The following is a 23,981-nucleotide window of genomic DNA, read 5'->3' as shown; positions in this document are numbered from 1 at the left end:
CTCCATGGGATATAAATTAAGTTTTGGATTTAATTTTTTTGTCCCTGACCTGTTTGCAAAGCTTCTTGGTATTCCTGATGTCACTTGCTTAGAGATGTCTCTTAATTAGCGGTGCTGCAGACTGTGGAGCCTTTCACAACAGCTGTATATATACTGAAATCTACGGATATATATATTTATTGTTTAATTTCTACATGTACTCGCCCAATGGTAGCATGGATAGGCATTGAATTATTATATGTACATTTTTTTGTATATAACAAAGGAACCAAGCTTCACTGAATAATGCCAATGGGAAAATACAGATTCCAAGCAAATAATGTGACATATTAATTAATGCAACAGAAAGAAAGGGATTAAGACCAAGTCTGTTGGGAGTTAATGACTTGAGGAAATCAATTAAACCCAAGACAGAGAGTGAGTAAAAAAAACAACCAAAAACATTCAAATGTTTCCTTGGAGAAATGCTTCTGGAGCTGAAAAATTGAAAAACCTCAAAAGCCGGCAATGACTGAAAACACAAACAAATTGGGTGGTGACAGAGCAAACAGATAATGTGATTAAAATTAATTGGTGGGGAGAATATGTACAGTATGTGTACGTGTCTGTCTCAGTGAAGTACACTGGATTCCTAAATAGCCAAACAAAACGCAGTCTTTCTCATGCTTTTGCTTGATGTAATTAGTCTAACCTGCCCAAAGGTATTTAGTACAAGTTCAGCTTTTGCAAAGTATTTTTGACTAAAAGGTTTCAACTCCAACCTAATGATTACAATTTCATATATTTTTTCAGATTTGTTCTTATCCTTGTAATAAGGACACCAAAGTACTCTTTAACTTCTGAAAAACATCTTTATAGTTTTCATCAAATAAGAAACTGGATTTAATTAAAAGCCAGGGCTCTTGTAATGGCCGAGACTGAAAATAACAAGTTCACACAAACAAAGAGGACGGATGAAGACAGGCAGAGTGGGTGAAATGGAAAAAAACCCCAAAATTATTTAGGCTTTACTACTTTTATCTGATAAATTCAATGAAATAACCTTGCTGTTTTAAACATGTCATTGTACTGCATTAAGCATTTGTGAAAGTCGCCATTTGATTCTTTTTGACATCTTGTTTTGATTTGTTGATTGTATTCTCTTTTGCTCTGAGGTTGTCCTTTACATGTACAGACCCTGATTTCTGTATTTCTGCTATCAAGCTGCAGGATCAGCCTCTAAAACTGTATCTCAGTCCATTTCTAATCCTCACAACCAGTTGTTGAATATATCTGTCTGCTGCAAACAAAAAAAAGTAAATCATATTTTAACAGGACAGGGACAGGTTTGAATAAATTTACTATCAATTCATGTCCAAAAAGGGTACATATTACAACTGTCCTTCTGTAGTGGAAATCAGTGCATGTGCTCAGGAAAACCTCTGAAAGCTATTGTCTGTTTATCCAGTTTGTCATTGCATTAGGAAATGTAAATAGAGGCTCTCGCATGCAAAAAAAAACAACAGTAATATCGTCCCCTTCGACTTCCGGGTGATGATCCCGGGAAAAAATCTCAAGCAAGCTCAGAACGCTCGATCCAATCCACTCTCGTCTCCATGCACGTTCAGTGTACATTTGGATCGAGTTATCTCTGGGTCTTAATCCGATCGTGAGCAACCCGATCCGATCCGTTTTTTTGTCAGATTAAGGTGTCTACATGAATTTAATAACTCAGACTTACTGTAATTTAGCCATTAATCTGATCCGATGGCACTCATGTAACCCCACTGACTGAGACAAATTGAAAAACTACTCTAAGGAATCTAAGGAATCAAGATTTGAAATTTGACATTACAGCGACTCTTTCTTCTCACCTAAAGAGCAGAGGGACAATTTAGTTTGCCATCAGAGCACAGTTCAAAAACCAGTATCTGCGGTAGGTGCACATGAAATGGGTGACTTGTACATCTGAGAAGGCAACACTCATGCTGAACAGGTTTTGGAACAAAATAAGAACTTTTTCTGGGAAGTGCTAGCTTATTTTCAAAAGAGAAAGCATAATCATATTCTGCATTACACACACTATCATAGCATGCAGTAAAAGACTCCATATGGTGAATTATGACAGAAATAAAACAAAGAAAGCCTCAAAATGTTGAGCAGAAGATGAATACAACAAGAATGAGAAAACACAGAAAACTGTCACAATTCCCAGTTTGAAGACTGTTATGTAATGCATCACAGTGGTAACTTGATGCCATTCCTACTTATTTAAACATGTTGCGGACATCATGATGTCAAATTCATGCATATATCTTTCAAAAACAACACCATTTCTAAGTTTTTGGAAATAGCAATTTAATCTCAATGTCTATAACTGGTCTAAAACTTAAATTGGCTTCTCTTCCTCGGGCTCAAGCAGACTCTAAAAATGTATAATGTCACTAAGTAAAATGAGATCATGTGCACTAGCAAAAGAACAGATAATACATCACATATGGCCCACATAATCTAAAATGTAATGTCAGTAGTTTCTTACCTGTGGGCTGGTTGCTTGTGATTGGTGCAGATGGCAGTCTGGAAGTCGTGGCTGACACACACCTTATGAGGAGGACAGCGAACCCTCAGGCACGGGTCCTTGGTGGCATCTGGGCCTGAATCGAGACAGCAGGGACAAACTTTATACTGAAATTGAGGAAACTCAGTCGGCAAAACACACAGAGCAGGAGAATCAGCACAACGCAGTGCTGAAGTTGAGAGTTGATGCAGCGAAACATCAAGCTGTTCTCCTGGTTTCACAGCTGGCAGACTTTCTCTCTTCTACTAACTGAAGCTGGCAGAAAAATAATGAGCTGCAGCGAGAGATAGAGCAGAAGAACCGTAAAAGGTATGAAGTAAACGCTGGGCTTTCTGTGTTGTGAGCTGCTTAATGAGGGCTGTTCTATCTGAGCGTCGACCCCATCTTCTTCCAAATCAGTCTCCAGTGTGACATTATTGCCATGGCAGCCAGGCACAGCTGGCTGTTGTCCAAAATGACAAAACATGAAAGCAGTTCATTGACTCTGAGCATTGTGTCATTTTACACTAGGCTTTTATTTGACTGGCCGGAGAAAAGGCAGAGAAGGTGAAAAAGGAAAAAGGACGAGTTTTGAGTACTGTGGTCTATGTGGACTGTGGCACAGTGGTCATGTTGATTCTATACATTGAGTCATTTGATACTTATTAAAGACAGATGGAAGCCCTTACAATGAATAAAAGCAACTAAAATGACAATTCTACTGAAATCAGATCAAAGACAAAGTTTGAGAGATACTGTGAAAACCACATCGTGAATGGACGAAAAATTATCTCAAATAACAAGTTAATTGAGCCTGAGTACAGAGTTTATAGATCAAAGACCTGCGTTATGTACAAGTCATTACCATGTGACTGCTAACATCATAAAGCAAGAGTGGTCTTGTCTCCATTAGGAGCCTAATGGATTTTGCTTGAGCCACAGCTGGTGTCTGATGTGAACATCGACTTTGTTTCCAAACTGATCACACACCGCACTGCTGTTTACATACTAGTTTATCAGCATAAGATCAGCCAGAGACTCAGATATGAGATGATGTATAAAGTGTAGACATTCCATATCTGGAGCTGCGTGAGAATAGAAAAGATCTGTCTCTATCTTTGAGGAGAAGGAACGTACCCAAGAGCAAAGATTTAAAATAGCCTCAAGGGAAGAGATTCATAGTTCACTGTCCACATTTGTCATATTTGAGCCAGACATTTTCTCCTTACACACGCAAAATCCCATTCACAAGCCCCCCCCCCCCCCCCCCCCCCCCCCCCCCCCCGCATATTCCCCGAAAGCGGAGAGAGGATGGGTCCGTTGTGCAGTGTGCTTCCACTGCCTGCTGTTTTGGGCCTGTCTTCACCTCCATCTATCAGCACAGGAGGAAACCCATCTTATTTCACTTAGCTGCGAAGTGGCATCACTGCTCTGAGGAAATGAGAGATGAAAGGAACCGGGAGAAACTGAAAGCAGACAAACTGAGGAAAAACAAGAGGATCGTATCTGGTTAACGAAGGATTGAAGGTCAATTCAGGATTACTGTGTGAACTCCTATCAGACAAATTGGAAATCAAACACATTGACACAAATTAGCAACTCAGCGCAGACATTCAAATACATGGAGCAACTTCATGCAAATCATTTTCTCTTAAATGCTAATATGTGTTGGTCTCTAGAGACACTGAGAAATTATTTTCAGGTGGTATTTTTCATTTATAAATACCATTTAAAACATAAAAACAGAGAAGAAGAAAAGACCAGAAAAGAGGGAGGAGAAGAATAGTGAAAAGTGAAATTAAAAGGGAAATCAAGCAAAAGAGAAAGAAACACTAAAGGAGAAAGGAGAGGTGGAAACGACGGGATAAAAGAATGGATGGAGGTGGCAGGGAGGAGAAGCGAATGAGAAAGTGCTGGGTAAAGGAGAGTTTTATCCATCTATTTAAAGCTTGAGTGAGCAGCTCTGGTGGTTAAAGCAGCCAATCAATTGTAATGCAGGAGCACTGCAGCACAAGCTTGCCCCCTCTCTTTCACTTCTCTCAAAAGCAGTCTCTCATCTGCTTTCATTCACCTCTCATCTTTCTAATCTAAAGACTTTATTCTCAGTCCATATGAGTGTGAAGTCAATATGTGCAAGTAATAGAACCCTTTTGACTTAATTCCAAGTTGACAAGCAAAATCCCTCAGTCTAATGAACAGAGGTAAAAGATATGAGCGGGCCTCCTTTCAGGTGCACAAGTGGGGTCCCAGGAGCACAAGCACGCGTCCGATCCTACCAGTAACTGCTCAACCCGCTTGTCAGGTTGGCTTTAGAAAATGTAGGGGCGGGGAAAGAAGCTGGTGTGAAAAGCTTCATTGGTTACTTTTCAGTTAAGCGACACTTCTTGTTGTTTGACATACAAATATGTAGCATCATTATTGCGTTGTAAATGCAAAAAAAAAAATCGTAGATTCTATTTCAGGCAGTAGCACAACGCCTATCAGCGACATATCAACTAGCTTAGCACAACTGCTAAAACTGCCTGGTATAATTCATCGTTTAGAACTACTATTACAAGTCATGTTGGTGCTAGTACTACTACAACCTGAGCACTTCTTCTGTTTGACCAAACAGGAAACAGTTTACCAATACTTCTGTTACTACTGTTGGTATTCTGCATAATTACCACCAAAACTTGCTGGAGTCACATTCACATGATTGTGACTATTCGCAGGACAGTATTTAATTAAGAAAAAACACTGTGCCTAGTAGCTACAATAGGAAGACTGTGTGTGTTATTTGTAATGTTAGTTACTTTTTGTGAGAAGGGAAAACAGTTCTCCTCACACCACATTCCTAATTTGTGCAGTGATTGTCCTTGGATGTATATAAGGATGACAGATGGCCCTCAGGGAGCAGAGCCTCCAGTCTGAACAGGCGAGACAGATGGAAGGGTTGGCAGAGCGGTAGCTAAGGTTAGAGAGGGCAAACGACACCAGCAATCACTAACAAATAGACACAAATGTCTTATACTGGAAATCAAGCTGGCTGTGTTTATTTAGCTGTGATGATCATTTAAACGCTATTTTGTGTTGTAACAGCTTTATTTGTATTGTGTTTGATTTGCATATTCAAATAAACTATTTTTGGTTCCATTAGCATTTGTAGCTGAGTACACAGGTAACTGCCCTTTGATGGCAACTCTGTATGACTTTTACAATCTGCATTTCTGAATCTGTTGATTTGGACACAGCAGTTGTACATTTTACTGCTGTAAATATTCTTACTGTTGCTGAAATCCCAGCATCAACTCAGCTACCATTTGGTCAGATCTTCTTTTACATGCTGTGGGGGGTGATCAATATACTCCTTGGTTGGTAGCCCCAGCTCAAAGAGCACAGCGAGTACATAAAGGAAAACATATTCGCTGCTGAAATCAAATATTGCACTGAATCTTACTGAGAGAACTGAGATTCACTTGACTGAACGTGACGATCAAAGCCATCCTCCTTGAGCTCATGTACAAATGAAATACAGTATTTGTGTAAGGAATCCAAAAGCTCTAAAAATAGTAAGCAGCAGCATGTAAATATTTCTTGTTTTAATAAATGCCTCACGTAGATAACCATGTGCTTTTCTCATCCATCACATTTAATCCACTTACTATTGTAGAGAGGCATGAGAAGGACGAGAGCAACAAGGTACTATTAAGAAGAATTGTAGCAGTTACTATCATCATTCTGCATTTAGATAAATACCCCCCATACTCCACACTGTAGGGGGAATTTCATTGAGCAAAACTTTTGCACAAGGTCATCGCTTTGGTTTGGAATTTCTGTTGAGTGCATTTGTTGCTGTGTGCATCGCTTTTTGATGCAATGTGCAAACATGACAGTTTATTGTTGTCAATGGCAAAACAAGCTGATCTTTAAAAAAAGTTCCTAATGAAACCCTGAACATCAATAGGCGGTCTTCCTGCCATTTAATTGCTGCAACCTTTTAAACGAGGCCCATACAGTATACAGTAAATTAGCCTCCTCATTTGCTTTTGCTTTTTAGTCCCCTTTTCAACATTTTGTTCCTTAAGACAAAGGAAAAAGTGACTTGATAAATAGGGTGGTACAGTATGTAGTTTAAAACACTCCTCCTGTGTCCTTCAATGCTGGACTCAAGCCAGAATGAAGCACAGTGATAGGATAACAAAGTCCGAGTCTGCAAGCAATCGAAGCCAAATTGCCAATAAGCCCTGCAGAGAATAGACATTGACCTAAAATTAATTGCTGCAGAGCCGAACATGGGTCATTGGGGTGTGTTATTAACCTGTGTATATATACCCGTGTATGTACCTTTTTATCCATACTCTGCTCCATTGCCCAGCTACTTTTCCTGAGAGCAAATAAACAAGTCTGAAATTAAATAAACAACAACTGTTCCCAAAAGACAAATTTGGAACTGTTATTAGAAAAATGAGCTTTACTCTCAGACTGTGATAAACTAATTAAAAAGGTGTTCCTTCTCTTTTACCTGGAGGGGTTATGAAGGAACCCCAGATATGGAGAAAAACAGAGCTAAATGAAAAACAGATCAGTACAAGATTAAAATCTCCTTCACTCCCTGCTTTGTGAACGCTCCTCAGAGTCTTACTGTTTGACCTGGGAGAGGCATTAGAGCGAGGTGCCGTCAGAAAGGAATGATGGAGGGTTGAGAGCAAAGACAGGGCCTCTGGGAGGATGCGTTGATGGAGCTGATTCACCATCCAGAAAATTAATTATTGAAAGCATCTGCAAATCATATTATTGTGGATGCAGCCTTGAAATGGAGAAGCTAAACAGGCTCCTCCAGTTTGAATGTTGGAGAAGAAACCTCAGTGGCTCAAGGGAGAAAAATATCTGGAGGGAGACGCTATTGACTATTGCTTACAAGCTGAATATTCATCAGTGCCAAACAACCATTACACACACAGCAGCACATTCATACTCACACTGTATTGTGAAAATAACTGAAAGAGTATGCTTTGTGAAGCTGTTGCTGGCAGCGAAGCAATTTTAAAAGTACACCATGTAAGCAAATAATCAAGTAGTCTTTGAAGCGAGCTTCAAAGCAAAAAAGCAAAGATGCATTGAAAGGCGGCATCCCTACGTAAAAACATTCTTTTTGAGAGGAAGTTCGTAATTATCAGTCTAAACATAGTTAACCTGTGCTCCTTATTTTGTTTTTTTCTAACTTTAATCATCACTATAGAGAAGGTAGGGTACAAATGAAATGCATTAGCTTGGTTACAGAGAACATACTCACCATGATTACAACCAGTTGAAACCAGGCTGTAAGGTCTTCCCTGTGGCTAAAAAGCCAGTATACAAGAGTTAAATTACAAATGGTTTCATTTTTATTTCACCACTAGCCTAGCTGGAATTCAACTTTAATACTCATTCAAATTTTGCCCCATTTAGAGATATCCTCAAAAGCTCAGGAGGGAAATAAGGATAAGCGGATGCAAATTTTCAGTCTGGTCTTTCTCAGTCTGATGTCGGACCCCTGGAGTCCCAGAGATCAATGGAGAAGCTTTGGTCTTGAGCCGCAGTATTTACTGTACTGGTTAAAAATGGGGGGGTTGCAGGGTTTGGACAAAATAATGGAAACATCAAATCAAATCACAATTTTATTATTTAAAAAGAGTCAAACATATTTTTTGGCAGCACTTGATTCAATATGTTGATGAATAGAGTTTTGGGCAGCGGCTATGGAAATCTTAATTCCATTCCTGAAACAGAACTTATTCCACCAATTTAAGAGATGATAGCGGGGGGGAAACGGTTAATTACAGCTACGAAACACACATCATAGATGTTTGATAATTTCACCATCCGCTGGTTGTGGGGGCCAGTTCAAGTGTTACACATGACTGTGTACTCTGTGACATTTTTAACGTCTTTCGTTGAGTGCGTCGGTGCATTACATCATCCTAGAAGATGGTACAACATTTGGGAAATGCTGTTTGTACCACTGAGGGAGTTTGGTCATTCAAGAAAATTCCACTGATATGACCCAACAAATAATCACAAATAATAAAGGATCCCCTTTATGCTTTGTGCTTGGGGTCAGGCAATCAGGATCAAATACCTCTCTTTGTGTTCTTCATATATAAATTCATTCTAAACAAGGGAAAAGTGTGAAGGATGATTCTTCAGAGGATGACATTCTTTTGCTGGTCCACCTCCTTTGATCTTTGCAGCAATTCATGCAATAAATAGATTACTTTGAGCAGTCTCATAAGCTCTATAACATTACAGTCCATTTACCATCTATCAAGGCGTTAAAACTGCACAAAAGTCAGTGTTAGTGCTGCTGGGATTTCTGCTACAAGTTGTGCAGATGGCAAAGAGAAAGACGCCAGCAGTAGCTGAGATCAGGGCAATTGGCAGCCAGCACAACTCCAGATGTAGAACTAATATAGCTCCAAACACCTGACAAAGCACCTCTCCTTGAATATTGTATTTTGGCTGACAGGGCTCCATCTATTTCCTCTCCAAAAATCACATATTTTGACATATGTCAATGCATGTTAAGTTTTTCTGTCGTTACATGGAATAATTGATTCCTGCAGTTTTATGCAACATTAGGAGCAGTCATTTTTGTCTTCAGACAAAGACTGACATATTGGAGTTTCCTCTCTCCTGCCCAACCCCTGTACATGACATTTCAATGTAAAAGAAAAAGGATTACCACAATATGTTTCTATACCTAATCAAGTCGTTATGGTTACGTAACCCAACCAAAGTCCAGGTAAAAGAGAAAGTAAAAAGCAACACAATTTACAAAAAGGAGGTTTGAAAATCGCTGTCTCAAGGTGGTCCAGAACTTAAAACTTTCCCCACCAGCTGCTTTACAACCTTGTCGCTTGTTCATTAATAAACACTCCAGAAATTTGTTTGTTGCATTTGTTGAGGATGCCGGTGCAAAAGGACACCTTTTGTTTTCTAATGAAATAGCAGAGGCAAAATGCCAATATTTGACATCCTGGAAAGGAGAAATGGTGTTTATGAGCACATTCAGCTGCGTGTACATTTTGTTTCACTTTGCAAGGAGAAACTTTGCAGGATTTGATAGATTTTCTTTTACCCTCTTCTATAAACGTGAATAATGTCAAGTGGTATCTTTCTGTCTGCTTTAAAAAAGATCACAAGGCACTTAACTAACCAATGTGTCGCTGCCAGACAAGGAGTTTGTGTCAGTTCGACCTTTAGTCAGTTCCAGGCAGGTCATCGTGAAAGACCACAAGCTTCACTAACAGCATGAATCTTTAGCTCACAGATCTGACCTCTTGCCTCACCCTTCAGTGTCAGAGATAATTAAATGTTTTTGCACCATGTGGCGTTCATTAATCTTAAACTGAAGTGTTAGTTTGTGTGTGTGAGAGTAAACCTGAAGGAGTTGGATTAGCTCAATTTAGTCTCCTCTCTTGCTGTCAACCCATTTTCACAAATTCATTAATGTTACTGAAAGAAAATCCCACAAATATCTGTTGAAATACCCAAGCTCTTTATATTTCCATTTTAAAATGTTTTTACATAAAGCATGTAGTAATGTGACGGATTGGACCAAGACAAGACTTGATTAATGAGGATTTAAAAACTCTTTATATTTCATATCACAGAAAAAGGGAAAGCTGAATTTAACACATTAGTTCAGTAAGACTATCACACCACACACTGAGGTAGTCACAATGGAAGCACTGACACTCATTATTTGATAAGTACATAGCAGCGTACATCTAAATCTCCCGTTTTGCTCCCTATAAAGAGGAAATGAGTGAGGATTGTTTGCCATGGGACACATGAGCGTTTCACATCAGTTGCTTTACTTATTGCAGCAGATTTTTACATAAGATACTAAGATTTTGCAGGTTGAAAAACTCACTGCCACATTGTGCTTCAGAACAAAGGCCGTCACAGTGAATTTCAGGTTTCTATGTGAGAGCAACATTCGCACAAGTCTAGATGTCGTTTCACAATGTTGTTCAGATATTTATTTGAACTCACTCGCTTAAAATCACTAAAAAATAAGCCTATGAAGGCTTTCTCTTGCCACAGCTCAGATCGTTTTTGCAGATCTTCACATATTTTAGCAGAACTTTTGACAATTTAGATACTTAATATCATGGTTTCCTATGAGTCACCTTGTGTTCATACCACTCATGATTGAAGCAATAAATAGTACATTGCCAACAGGAGTAGTAGTTGTTTGTAGCTATAGTAGTTGTTAGTTTGCTTTTTTATGCCTTATAACTTCCTCTCTAGCTCTATACTCACAGCACCACTATGAGAGTGCTATCAGTTTTCTCCTCTTATTCTCAGTAAGAGATGAAATATGGGACTTTTCCAAAAATAGTTGATTATGAATATTACACTCTTGTTCTTTGTTTTCAGCTTCTTAACTTTGCAATTCAAATCAAGTGCATCATTTTTCCTCAATAACGCCTTTTAAAATCACCAGAAAGAGATTCAAAGCCAAATGTTGTTCAGATATTTAGCATATTTGAACTCACTCGCTTAAAATCACTAAAACATAAATCTATTTCTCTTGCCACAGCTCAGATCTTTTTTGCAGATCTTTACATATTTTAGGAGAACCTTTGACAGTTTAGATTTAACATCATGGTTTCCTATGACTCACCTTGTTGTTCATACCATATTCAATTTGACTGTAACGTGTTTCACTGGTTTTGTTATTGCCGAACAAATAAAACTAAATATGTTGGAGCTGTCGGTGTCCAATTTCAATTTGCATTTTAATTCAACTGGTTTCCCATTTGGTTTTCTATTTGCCAGCCCTATAATCTAAGCCACCCTGTGGATCTTTGTTGTTGCAAAACTAATCTTCCATGTAGTGTAACAAGCACCCTCAGCAGCTGTGACCTCAGCTTGCTGCCCATTTACACGCTCTTGATCAATAAATTAATCAAGCATCGATGTGAAATATCTTTGAAATATGATTCAGTTTCTATTGCTCTGCATTATGAGCTAATCAAAGTAAATGTGAAAATACATGCATCTACACGCATATATATTTTATGTTAGAACTGAGCAAGTTCCATCATGAAAGCGTGAAGACGTCAGCAAAAACTGATCAAAAGTACATTAATTAGATGCATTTTATTAATACTGCATTCTTCAGTTACACTTGTGGTCTTTTTGATTATAAAAGTAAAAATTATTTGCTGATGACATTTCTAATCTTGAACAAAACATTACAAAGTCTTATCCCACATTTGCAACAGTAGCTTAATTGGCTCTACTAAACTGCCTGCATAAACACCAGAACGCATATATCTCTACTGTCACAAACTACAAGCTCCACGTTAGCAATGGTGCCGGCTTTGATCATTCTTTATGACCGATGTGATCTATTTGATCAGACGAGAAGTTGTGCACTTGGTTATCTCTCTCCATGGTACAAACAATCAGAGACAGAGCTGTGGAACTAAGTGCTGATTTGTGTTACTGAGACAGCAGAGCAGAACATTTAAGCTCAACATTAAGCAATGCAATCTGTTGTGAAAACAGATTTAGCAACAAAAAACTTGAACAGCTCATTAAATCTGATCTTGTGGAACCGTCAGCTTGTGGACTATATAAGAAGTTGATTTGTGGTCATTCTATCCAAAAACATATAGCATACAACACAGTGATAGCTGTATTGACCAACTTTTAACCCGCACACATACAAACTAAGTGCTTTGAAGTGATTTGAGCCCACTCGACAGTATCTCGAGGGTGGATTTACATTTTTAACGCTCATTTGCAAAATTTAGATTTCATAATTCGGAGCAAAACACAGAAGCTATTTTTTCGACTGCCAATGGCCTTTGACTGGCTGCTTGGTTTGATCTCTTACATGCTTAATTTCATGTTCTACACTCCAGTCTAGTCTGTGCAGATGGTGATGTCAATGGAAGCAATATCAGCACTAATGATTGAAGCAATAAATAGTACATTGCCAACAGGAGTAGTAGTTGTATCTGTAGCTACAGTAGTTGTCAGTTTACTTTTTTTATGCTAAATGACTTATAACTTCCTATCTAGCACTACACTCACAACACAACTATGAGAGTGCTATCAGTTTTCTCCTCTTATTCTCAGTAAGAGAGGAAATATGGGATTTTTACAAAAATCCTCGATTATGAATATTACACTCTTGTTCTTTGTTTTCAGCTCCTTAACTTTGCAATTCAAATCAAGTGCATCATTTTCCCTCAATAACGCCTTTTAAAATCAGCAGAAAGAGATTCAAAGCCAAATCCGATGAAAGATCCGATCTTTTTTCAAATTTAAAAGGACTAATTATTGCAACATCTGTTCTTTCACACTCTCCCTGCAGTACAACATCCCACAAGGAAGTGAGCAAGATGTGGCAGAACCTGAGGGAGGAAGGAGAGTAGCCATATTTTACAAATATAAGGAGTTTGTCATCTTTGTCTGCAGGCTGTGACATTAACACTCAGAGATGAATAACTCCCTGAACTCATCCATCTGCTGTTTTTATAAACTCGGAAGACTTATTGTTTGAGGACTGACCATCAAGCATATGTTAAAAAAAAAAAAAGAGTAAAAAAGTGTGTGCATGAGTCAAAGCTTTGTTCAACTTTTGTCAATAAGCCCTTTATTCATTTTCTTTTCTCTCTTATCCTTCTCCTCATTATTGGATGGCTCTCTTATCTGTGGCTTATCCTCTCTTCAGGCAATCTCTCTCAAGTCCTCTATAGAAGTTGTGTCTATAAATCTTTGCATCTCCCTCTGCCTTCCTCCCCGAAGACTCTCTGATGGCACCGTCACTTTTGCATTCTGGCATTCAGCTGGAGGGTTCCTGCTACCATGGCAGGCCACCACTGGCTGCTCGCGTGGGAAGTTTATTTATCCTACTTTGCAATGATCATCTGAGGCTCTTTTGGCTCCGAAGCAAAAAGCCCAGAACCAAAACACGCACATGCGGTCTTCCCTCTATGCACGCTACTAGTGTGTAACTGCCTTGAAAAACAGCTTGTTCAGCACTGTTCACATACTGCAGTCCATTGAGCCACCTCTTTATTTTCCTGTGAGTTTATTGTTTATTTTGGCCCTGCCTTTGTAAATTGAAGGTGCAGGGCAGTAACAATTCACCGTGCACACTGTGGTCCTGTCTGCCAACATTCACCCTTTCTTAATGACTGTTGTTTGCCCAGTAGTTTCTCAGTGCTTCCTCTTCTCATCATTCCTTCTTTTCCCTCCTAGTTGCATAGACATTTAATAGCTTTGTTGATATAACTGGCTTCATCTTCTCATTAAATTAACAACATCTTCGGTGTCCCTGTGTGCATTTCCTTCCGCTGCATCTCAGCAGGTGACAGGTTGACTGTCATATAATTGACTGTGTATGCCTGAAATCACTGTTGCATGTATGAGTAGGTTTCAGATGATAATCCTATTTATGTGCTCAGACTCAACCCTGCAAGAGCTCAGCCCTCTGAAAGAGCGAGATAAGGACTGAGCTGAGGGTCGTGGATATCGAGTCACTTTTTATGATGTGGCCAACAAGCCATTAAAATCAGAGCTGTAAACAATGTTTAAAGAATGCCTAGAAAGCCAGTTGCAAATCCTTTGCACATTACACCGAAATGAGATATCTGTTTTCGCTCCAGATCACTCTCCATTTTACACACAGACCCGAGGTGCTCACAGTTGTTTGTAGTCCAATCTGTCTCTCTTCTTATCAGTTTCCCTCTTTCTAATTCTCTTAGCTCCTTCAGGCGCAGATCAAAGACAGTTTTATGAGACTGTATTAAGAGGCGGTGACAGAGTCGGGGTAGATTAAAGACGGACATATGAGCAATGCGAGCAGACAGACAGCATATCTGCAGAGCATTCAAGGTTTAGTGAATTGGAAAAAAGAGCTGACGAAATACATACAACGATGACAAACTCTGCTGGGAAAACACAATGTCATGTCTAATCAGGCTGATTGGCAATTTGGAAGCTCCAGATTTCCAAGGCTTTGTTTGCTGCTGGTGCGGCCAAAGCAAAGTACATCACAAATTACTTCGATTTCTGCTGCCAAACGGTCTCCATAGTAATCACTCATTTGTGTGCAAACTATTAGGACAAAGAGCAGCACTAAACACCTGAAAATTGTTAATCTAACTTGTATTGTTTCCTCTCTGTTGCCATCTGTATTGTGTTGTCTGCCTGTGTCTTAATGCCAGTTTGATTCTTCTGTGTCTTCTGGACCGGCTCTGATAATGAGTTTCTGCCTGGCATTTGCAATTCCCTCCCCCCCTTAGATTATGCATTGCAGTCACAAGCTCGCAACTCTGTTGGGCATGCCTGTATACAAGAGGCCAGATTCAAAAAGCCAGAATAATGATTCTAGCATTGGTCTTGCTAACGGCACAACTGTTATCTGCTGCCAAGGACTTTTCCTCCCCTTTGCCCTGGCTTAAATGCCGGCTCAGCGCAACTCTCAAAGCATTACTGAGGGGAATGAGCAAAAATTAACAGACATGCAGAAAGAAGTGGATAAAAGTTTGACTTTGAAAGAGGGCTGAACTGACCTGGAGGACATTAAACATTTTAGGTTTTTAACTGGTTGAAATCCAGGCTTGCACCAGATACAGATATAGGAGCCACAGAAAAGAAAAAACAAACGTGTTTGTGTTTGGATGAAATGTGTGTAACATGATGGAAAATGTAAAGTGTGTTATAGAAGTGCCAGAGAAGGTGTTTTTAAAAGTATATGACAGATGAATGTGTGATCCTCATACGGTCATGGCTGTAGCAAGCTATGGGCTTGAATTAATGGCAGAAAGAGTTTTTCTGTCTATTCTCCACCTCATGTGTCATTCAGGGTGCATTTGAGAGCATGTCTGCCCATATGTATTCACCCCACTGTTTCCTGACCTGTGGTTCTCAAGTAACAGTTTTTTCCAAGCAGTTCAATGAGACACCAAGAACCGAGGAGAAACAATCCTCTTATATTTCCCCTCCTCACTAAGCAAAAATCCTTTAAAAAAAACCCACTTATTTAGCCTTATTATTTCTGTTGCATATGGAAGTTTATTTCTTAATATGTCACAATGTTCAGCATGAACCAGGTTTGCTAAGTTGTGATTAACTTTATCCTTCCACAAAGATGGCACAATTAGGCTTCAGGTATCAGCAGCAATTACAACTTCAAGCGTTAATAAATGAGGCAGAAAATGCTACTGCAACCATTTTGATAACTGTTTTCGTCTTCTATTTGTTCTATGCGGGTTTGTGTCATGCTTTTTTAATTCACTCATTAACACAACACTCATATATTGCTTCACATTGCATATTTGCAATCTGCAGATGCAGCACTTTTTTCCTTTAGAGTCACACACCAGTGAACACAGTGGGTTTAATGTAGGGGTTCAGTGCCTGGCCCAAAGCCACTTAAACACATGGATGGGCTGGGAATCGCTCCAATAATGCCTCACCTGGAAGTTGACCACTGACCATCTGAGCCACTCAGCTTGGACATTTTCACCGGTTATTAAGTGACAGATGATAGAATAAATTTTAGATGCAGCCTAAGTCGATTGTTCTTGGAAGAAAAAAAATTGCTAAGAGAACCTCCAGATTATTGTGTAAATATATTCAGTGGTAGTTTTGCAGTATTGGGGTCATCTTCAGGTGCTGTGGTAAATGTTTTTTGGTCAAACGTTCTTAGTCTTGGGGTAGTTTGGGGAAGTTTTAGCAGACTATGAAAATACAAAAACAAAATATACTTTATGGCCTGTACAAAATCAATCAAGCAACATGTAGGTGGAGGTGGAAAAGTCGGCATGTTGTTGACAAAATTCCACGCAGGGCGAAAGAAACCGGTGGAACACATGAAAGAAAAGACATGAACACAATTACCCATGGGGACGTTGATGATAATAAGCAAAGATATTAAAATATTAATCAAATATGCATGAATACGGCCAACTTTTCATTCTCACAGGCCTTCTTTCTGTGTGTTTGTTTGTTTATGGCGCTGTGGTATGTTGATTCACAGTCACCCATTGTTAGTCATTACGCAATCTCCATCTGATAACCTCAATACGTCAAGAGTGATAGAAAACTTTGGAGAAACAATGAGCAGATACACAGGCTTGTGAAGTAAAGGGGTGTTGAGAGAAAGCTTGCCAGAAAGTATAAAGAACAAGTGAACCTGAACAGACAACATTGGGAAAATGGAGGTAAAGTTAAGGTAATGAAAAGAAAAATCAAAAGTAAGAAACTATGAACTATATTTCTGAATATATTGCTGCACACATAACATTTTCACATTTTAAGTTTGACTGCCAGTCTTCAAAAACACACAAAAAAGTGACTTTCTTTTAGTGCAGAAAATGATCTCTTTGAGGTTCTCATCCTTATTATATAAATACTGAACAAAGGAATGGTTTATATAACAAATGACAGATTGGGGAAAAAAAAAGCAAAAACCGTGCTGCATCAATAAAACTGCATTTAACCGCATTGCATCCCAGGCTGAAAGGGGTCCTAGTCACACAGAAAAAAAATCTTAAGAATGACTAAAATCAGGATAAGATAAGTGCACACATTTGGAAGACAGACACATGCAGTTCGTACGGTAGAAGCATCTACTTCTTTTAATGACGCTGAGAAAATGTTGTAAGCATGCGGTCACATGACACTGTTTGGCTCGTTCCAACCAGCTGAGGAAGATGGCCGAAATGAGGACCATTGTTTGCACAGTTTTGAAGGAGATCTTTATAAATGTACATCAAGGTTCTCACAGATTTCTCAAAGTCAACTTCAAGCACTTTTAAAGCAATTTTCAAGATGAATTATTAAGACTTTCTAGTATGTCACTGTGGAGTATCTGCATCTTTAAACAGTATATATGTACACGCAAATCAGTCATTTCCAATCCCTTCCTTTAAATGTTAATAGCTATAAAGAGACAAAATTATGCTTTATGACGGCCTTCTACACTGGCTGCCTCCACTGGTTGCTGATGTGGATACAGCTATGCAGCTTGAGGCAAAACAATCAGGCTCTATTGTGTTTCTTCACTAGTAAACTATCTAAGAAGATAGGAATTTATTACAAATGCATTGCAATTACTGTTCCAAACTATTTCAAGCACTATATCAAGATTGAAGCACTTTTCAAACCATGAACCCCTATAAGTCCTCTTATCGGGGCTTTTTTCTGTTGTTCCTTCCTTGACGCCCAATTACAAAGCAGACTGCTTTTCAGGTTGCAGTTCCAAGCCGTTGAAGATTCTTTTTATTCTGAAGCACAATGTGTTGTCTGCTCATGAAAGGTGCTAAAACACAGACTTACTTTTATGCATTCAGTCATGGTCACATCCTTTAAGGTACCTTTGAAACCCCTCCTTGAAGGTTTTACTGTGCATCTCGATTTTTTAGGCTGTATATCATAACTGTTACATTCTATATATAGTCCATCCTTGGACCCCTATTGTTCAATCTGTACATGCTGTCCATTAGGCCAGCTAATACACAGCTATAATGTGTCCTACCACAACTATGCAGATGACGCTCACATCTATGTGTCACTGACGGCAGGAGAACACGGGCCTGTGGATACATTGTGTCACTGCATCGAACAGATCAGTGTGTGGATGCCAAACAATTTTCTCCAGCTAAACTCAGACAAAACTAAAATCATTGTCTGTGGCCCACAGAAACAAGAAGAAAATGTTATCAGTCACCTTGAGACTCTCTCTCTAAAACCTAATAATCAAGTTAGAAATCTAGGGGTAATATTGGACTCAGACCTGAACTTTAACAGCCACATTAAATCAATAACATCAGCAGCTTTTTACCATCTACAAAAAAACATTGCCAGAATCAAAGAAATAGTGTCTAAACCAGACTTAGAAAGACTAATCCATGCGTTTGTCTCCAGCAGGTTAGACTACTGTAACGGCCTGCTCACTGGGCTCTAAACAGGCTGTAAGACAGCTGCAGTACATCCAGAATGCTGCTGCTCGAGTCCTGACTAGAACTAGGAAATATGACCACATCAGTCCACTGCTTAGGTCTTCCTGTGACTCAGAAAACAGACTTTCAAACAGCGCTGCTCGTGTACAAGTCTCTTCATCGTCTAGCGCCAAAGTACATCTCTGACATGTTAGAGCCATATGAACCAACTCGGACTCTGAGAACCTCAGGGAGGGGTCTCCTGCTGGTGCCCAGAGTCAGGACTAAACAAGGCGAGGCTGCGTTTCAGTTGTATCTTTTGAAAATCTGTCTTCCAGAGGATGTGAAACAGGCCTCAACTCTGACAATGTTTAAATCCAGGCTGAAAACAGTTATTTTTAGCTGTGCATATGACAACTGAAAGCAGCTGTAAAGCACTTTGAATTGGCTTGTGTACAGATTGTGCTCTACAAATAAACTTGCCTTGCCTATTCTATTTTATTCTGGCTGCTAGATGATTTGTGACAGGCATCCCGAAAGACATTCTGTCCTTCAACCAGGTTAATTAAGAATTTAATATCGAGTCACTTGTCTTCACAGGTAAGTTTCACAGAGGGGAGTAAGAAGACACCTATAGTAGCTGAGACAAGAGAGCCGTGTAAGCTCAGAATTTGAAAAATAATAAATAGAGCAAAAACAATGCTTTAGTGACTTAGAGCTTCTGTGTTTCCTTCCTTTTTGTTTTCTAGTGGGGTCAACCACTTTTAACATCTTCAAATCCATACTGAACTCGCTCAACTTATATATTCGGCGATTATATAAAAGCAGGATATTGTTGCAGAAAAAAAAGTCCTGTTTATAAAGAAAAACATTTTTTTGGATTTAAAATAAATCTTAAATAAACCTAAACACCACAAAAACCTACCAATCGACTGGTGAACCACATTAAACTTTAAGAAGTCTGAAATACTCATTTACCAGCAGTGGATTTAATTGCTCTGTATCACCAAGAAGCCATTTGTGATCCCACTGAATTCATTCATGCAGCTGAGGAAAGCATTAATTGCATAGTGATTGATCTGGGGACTGGATTTTCCCACTATCAACCCTCCTGCTTCCTGCTTGATCAGTCTCTAAGGGCAACCTCAGAGTGATTAATCGAACAGAAATCAGCAGCTGGTGATTGATGCCAGTATCCTTGCAAGTGTACTGGCTCCAAATCAAGTGCTGTTGTCACACTTATCAATATAATGTGGATTCTGACTATGTGCACACATACACACACACACACACACACACACACACACACACACACACACACACACAAATATACATAAAATCCTGTATGTATATATTTGTACACAAGTCATGATATTCACCAAACTAGAATCACCCTTTCTTGTCATCCTTAAGAAAATATTTAAGATTCTGCACACAGAACAGCATTTCTCTTCTGCCAATGATATCGTAATACTTGACTTTTGCTTTTAAGGCAGTCTGACTGTCTGACATATTGATTTTTTAGATTTAAAAAAGAAATGCTACTTGATTTTCTTTTGGAAAAACTAGCTTTTTGTACATCATGCATAATTTTGCAGTAGATGACTCATATTCAAATATGATACACTAAGTCAAAACAGCTCAGAGTCCAATGACTGCAGTAACAGCTGCGTGTTAATGGGACCAACTGGAGAAGCAAATCATACGCATGATATGAGCAAATGTCCCCAAAAGGGGACCTGATTGTTCGATTGAGTCCCATCACTTATTTGCTGTCTAATAGTTTTGCTGTCTATTACTCCCAGCTGTGGTGCTTCTGTGGGAGGGAGTGACTGCAGAGTGCGATCTTCAGCTCTGCAGAAGGGCAGGAACCATGTTGCAGCTGAAGTGCAGTGCTGCAGCAGAACCAAAATCACAAAAAAGAGGATTCAGATGGTTTTAGGGCTTATTTTACTTGCGCTGACTTTCCATACACCTAATTTCTCACTCAGCTCCCGTGCATTCTGACACACTACTGAAGTCACGCAAGTGAACAAGGTAGAATGAAAAGTTGTCTGTGAGGAGCTATTTTTTTTGTGAGGAGCTTAAGCAAATCACATTTGAAGCTCTGTCCTATGACTCCACTGTTGTGACAATATTGCAGATGTCAAAGTGATTAGTGATGTCTCATTAAGTCGCAGCATGTCTGAATAATCTGAGAAGCTCTAGCAGAGCGAAAAGCACAGCGATCAGAAGATGTATTAACAATGTTTGCTTCCTTGGACATGAATGTGAGATGTGACCTCTCATGCAGAATTTGGGCTTTTTATGCTTCAATGTCTTCTTACAAACTTTTGGAAAGCGGCAAGTTTAGTGTATTAGAATTTAGAAAAATAGGAAAACTACAGTATTTCTGCTAAACTAAACTTAACAAACAATTATCTATACCTACTTAATCCAATTCAGGGTCATCACATGGTCAAGACAGAGATGAGCAAGACAAACAACCATGCACGCCTACATATATGAACAATTTTAAAACTGCTAATTAACATCACGTGTATGTCTCTGAATGACAGGAGGAAGTCGGGGTACTTGGAGAGAACACAGGGAGAACATGAACACTCAGAAAAGCCCCAAATAGGATTGAAACCACAAAGCTTCTTGCTGTGAGGTGACAGTGCTAACCACCGTTCCACCATACAAAACCAATTTATAAACTTCTTGTTAAATTTTCTGCAATAGAAAAGTATAGAATTTTGCAATCCAATCTTTACACCTTTAATATCCATCTCAACCATTTGGTAGAGCGCATGTTTCACTGACAATACTCTGTCTTATTAAAGATATGATGTGTAATGCATGTATGTAATTTGCTTTTTCCTCAGAGCTGAAGTTAAAGGGTCAGAAGCTGCTCTCCAGAAAGCAGCTTTTCACATTTTGTTTTTGCTGTGCCAGAAATCTCGCATCAGCTTTATCTAAACACAACCAAAGTGTTTGATTGAGACAAACAACAAAAATGTGTCCTTTTAATGACTAACATGCAACCTCATTTGGATATAAAATCCGAATATTTCAGATGACCTGTAACACGAAAGAAAAAGAAAAGTACTGGACCTAATTATTCAGCTCCTAAGATACTCGTTCCATGGATTCATATTTGGTTTTGATTTCAGGATTATGATTTGCAGCATTTCTGACTTAATGACTGCACATGTGCAGTGTTGCTCTTGTGTGAGCGATCATTTAACGAGTGAATGTGGGCGAAATCACATCAGAGGTGCAGTCTTTAACGTTTGAATATGGTTATTTTGAAACAAAACGTGTCCGTTTTTAAATATTAAGTAAAGAAATTACATGAAATCATCATATTAATGTGAAACCCTCACAAGCTTTTTGTCAAGCTTTTTTTTTTTTACATCAAAGATATTCATATAAAAAAAAGCAAACAAAAATAACTGATTTATTTGTAATGTATCATGTAAATGTTGAGTTTTTGTCTCAGTTTGTGAGTATAATCACACAACAGGTCAGCTGCTGAATATCTTCAGATTAAAGTGAGTATCTTCTCCTTGTGGCTAAACTCAAGTCCTGTCAATTACATCCTAAATGAAGCACCTTGTTTTTGATCTTTGGCCGAACTCAGTGACAAAAACACCCCTCAATATCTGTTCTGGTGAAAGGTTTGGCCTTAAAGTAAATCAGACGACAGTTTTTACTGTGACTTTTTTTTTAGGAGTGGTAATTCTTTAAGAGGCTAAATTGGGCCATCTTCCTCATGGACTTTGGCACAAAGGATTTGTTCATACCTTCTTATGTATTCATTTGGTCCCTGGTTAGACGAATGATGCACTATATATCTTCAGTTTCCAGTCATCTTTGAGAGCAACTCCAGAATTCAACGCACTGAGGTGAGGCTGTTCTCATTAGACTCACTATCCACGAGGAGCTGGCCTAGATAAACCTGCTCAGCAAGTCTTTCCCCGAAGAGTTACAGTTGCTGTGCTAGATATGCAACACCAAGCCAGCAAAAAACTGAACAAGCTCAACAGCAGGAAGATTTAAAGTCTGATGTGTTATTAAAGGTTAAAAGGTCCAAACAATGACCCTAGATGCACCAGAGATATATCATGTTGCCAAAATGTAATCTTTTTCAGTACCTTTAGTTGAGGAATGTACTTTTTGTTATAAGTCACAACTGTTACTCAGCAAACTGCATCAAACTTCTGAATGTCATCTAGATAATCTGGTTTTCTGGTTGAAATCAGAATGTGCTTTGTCTAAGGACATAAAACAAGGCTTGTTTTTTTTAAAGAAAAAGCTTTAAATCAGGCATTTAAGGAAATAAGACACATTTTAGTTGACCCTTAGCTTCATACTCCTTGTTTCAGATGGACCTTACACTGATACTGCATAGAAATGTACAGATATCAGAAATAACATAACTCACCTTGGTCCAGAGACTTAGCAGGAGCCCAGCTTTTGAAGTAGTCATCCTAAGTAGACACACATGAAATTGAGTTATATAAGAAAATTAACCAAGCAAATACTACCATTGGATTACTTTGTAGAGCAGAGACTGCAGAGCAAGCTGTCCTAAATCCTCTTTACTTTTGTTCTTTCATACTCATATTTCGTAAAAAAATTGATGACTGCAGCAGAAAAGGAAAAGACCACGTCTGATATAAGCTTGTTTGGCCATTTAAAAATAGAGCACAAATATAGGTAAACACTGGGGAGCGAAAAAAGGTACAGTCTCTAAAGAGAAGAGGAACTAGGACAAAACATTTCATGCAAAGAATTTATGAATTTTAACTCCTAAAAACATGGGGAAGAGATTAGATTGTTATCTGAAGACAGGGGTAAGTAGTACTGTATTTATATTTGGCAGCTGTTGTGTCCATTACAGCTTGAATGTTGCAGTTTAGCATCACTTGTGTGTCACACCAGTTAAAGGTCTAACTAGTAAAACAGTCAACATATTGACAAAGCAGAGTATTTATAAAGGAACTGTTTCACTTGCAGAAAATTCAACAGCAGAAACAGATGTAGATTTCAATAGACAGCTCTGTGAGGTTAATAGTGTGTGACGCATGGCTGTTTTGTCAGAATGGAACACACAAGATATACTTAAACATCTTTTTTTTTATGTACATGATTTATGTTGTGAAAAGTAGCAGTTTAGGTCAAAGCTGGTTGCTCATCTTAATCCGTCTTTAAAGGCATACTTAGCATTGTGTTCCTTGTAAAATTCCAACATACGTGTATGCATACAAAAAAATAAATCCCTCTCAATCATCTCTCATGACCCAGTAGACAATGTCAGTGTTTAAAATGGAAAAAGTCCCAAGAAATGAAGAATAAAACGTGTGACGAACACACGCACACAGAGATGTGTAGAAGTGACTTCTGGAGCTCATGTATTACCCAGAGTGAACCTTAAGTGTGTCAGCAGGGACTGAGCCTGTGCTACTGATACAATCTGAACCAGGCAGAGCAGCCTGCTGGTTTTTAAAGTGGGATCTCTGTCT

The 23,981-nt window shown here is 38.8% G+C and overlaps 1 protein-coding gene across 1 annotated transcript in view; it reads right to left on the bottom strand.

The window, feature by feature from the left end:
• The window catches only part of spock1 (SPARC (osteonectin), cwcv and kazal like domains proteoglycan 1), a 104,419-nt gene that overhangs the window by 28,272 nt on the left and 52,166 nt on the right, over nucleotides 1-23,981 (bottom strand). The window contains exons 3-4 of the mRNA XM_072395781.1: nucleotides 22,901-22,946; nucleotides 2,519-2,633 (exon numbers count right to left, since the gene is read on the bottom strand). Coding sequence (XP_072251882.1) covers nucleotides 2,519-2,633; nucleotides 22,901-22,946 — 161 coding nt within the window. The remainder of the gene's footprint in view (nucleotides 1-2,518; nucleotides 2,634-22,900; nucleotides 22,947-23,981) is intronic.

This window comes from Leuresthes tenuis, unplaced genomic scaffold, assembly GCF_036924035.1.
Source record: "Leuresthes tenuis unplaced genomic scaffold, fLeuTen1.0.hap1 SCAF_11, whole genome shotgun sequence".
NCBI classification, from domain to species: Eukaryota; Metazoa; Chordata; class Actinopteri; order Atheriniformes; family Atherinopsidae; genus Leuresthes; species Leuresthes tenuis.
This window is presented reverse-complemented; position numbering and strand designations above follow the sequence as displayed.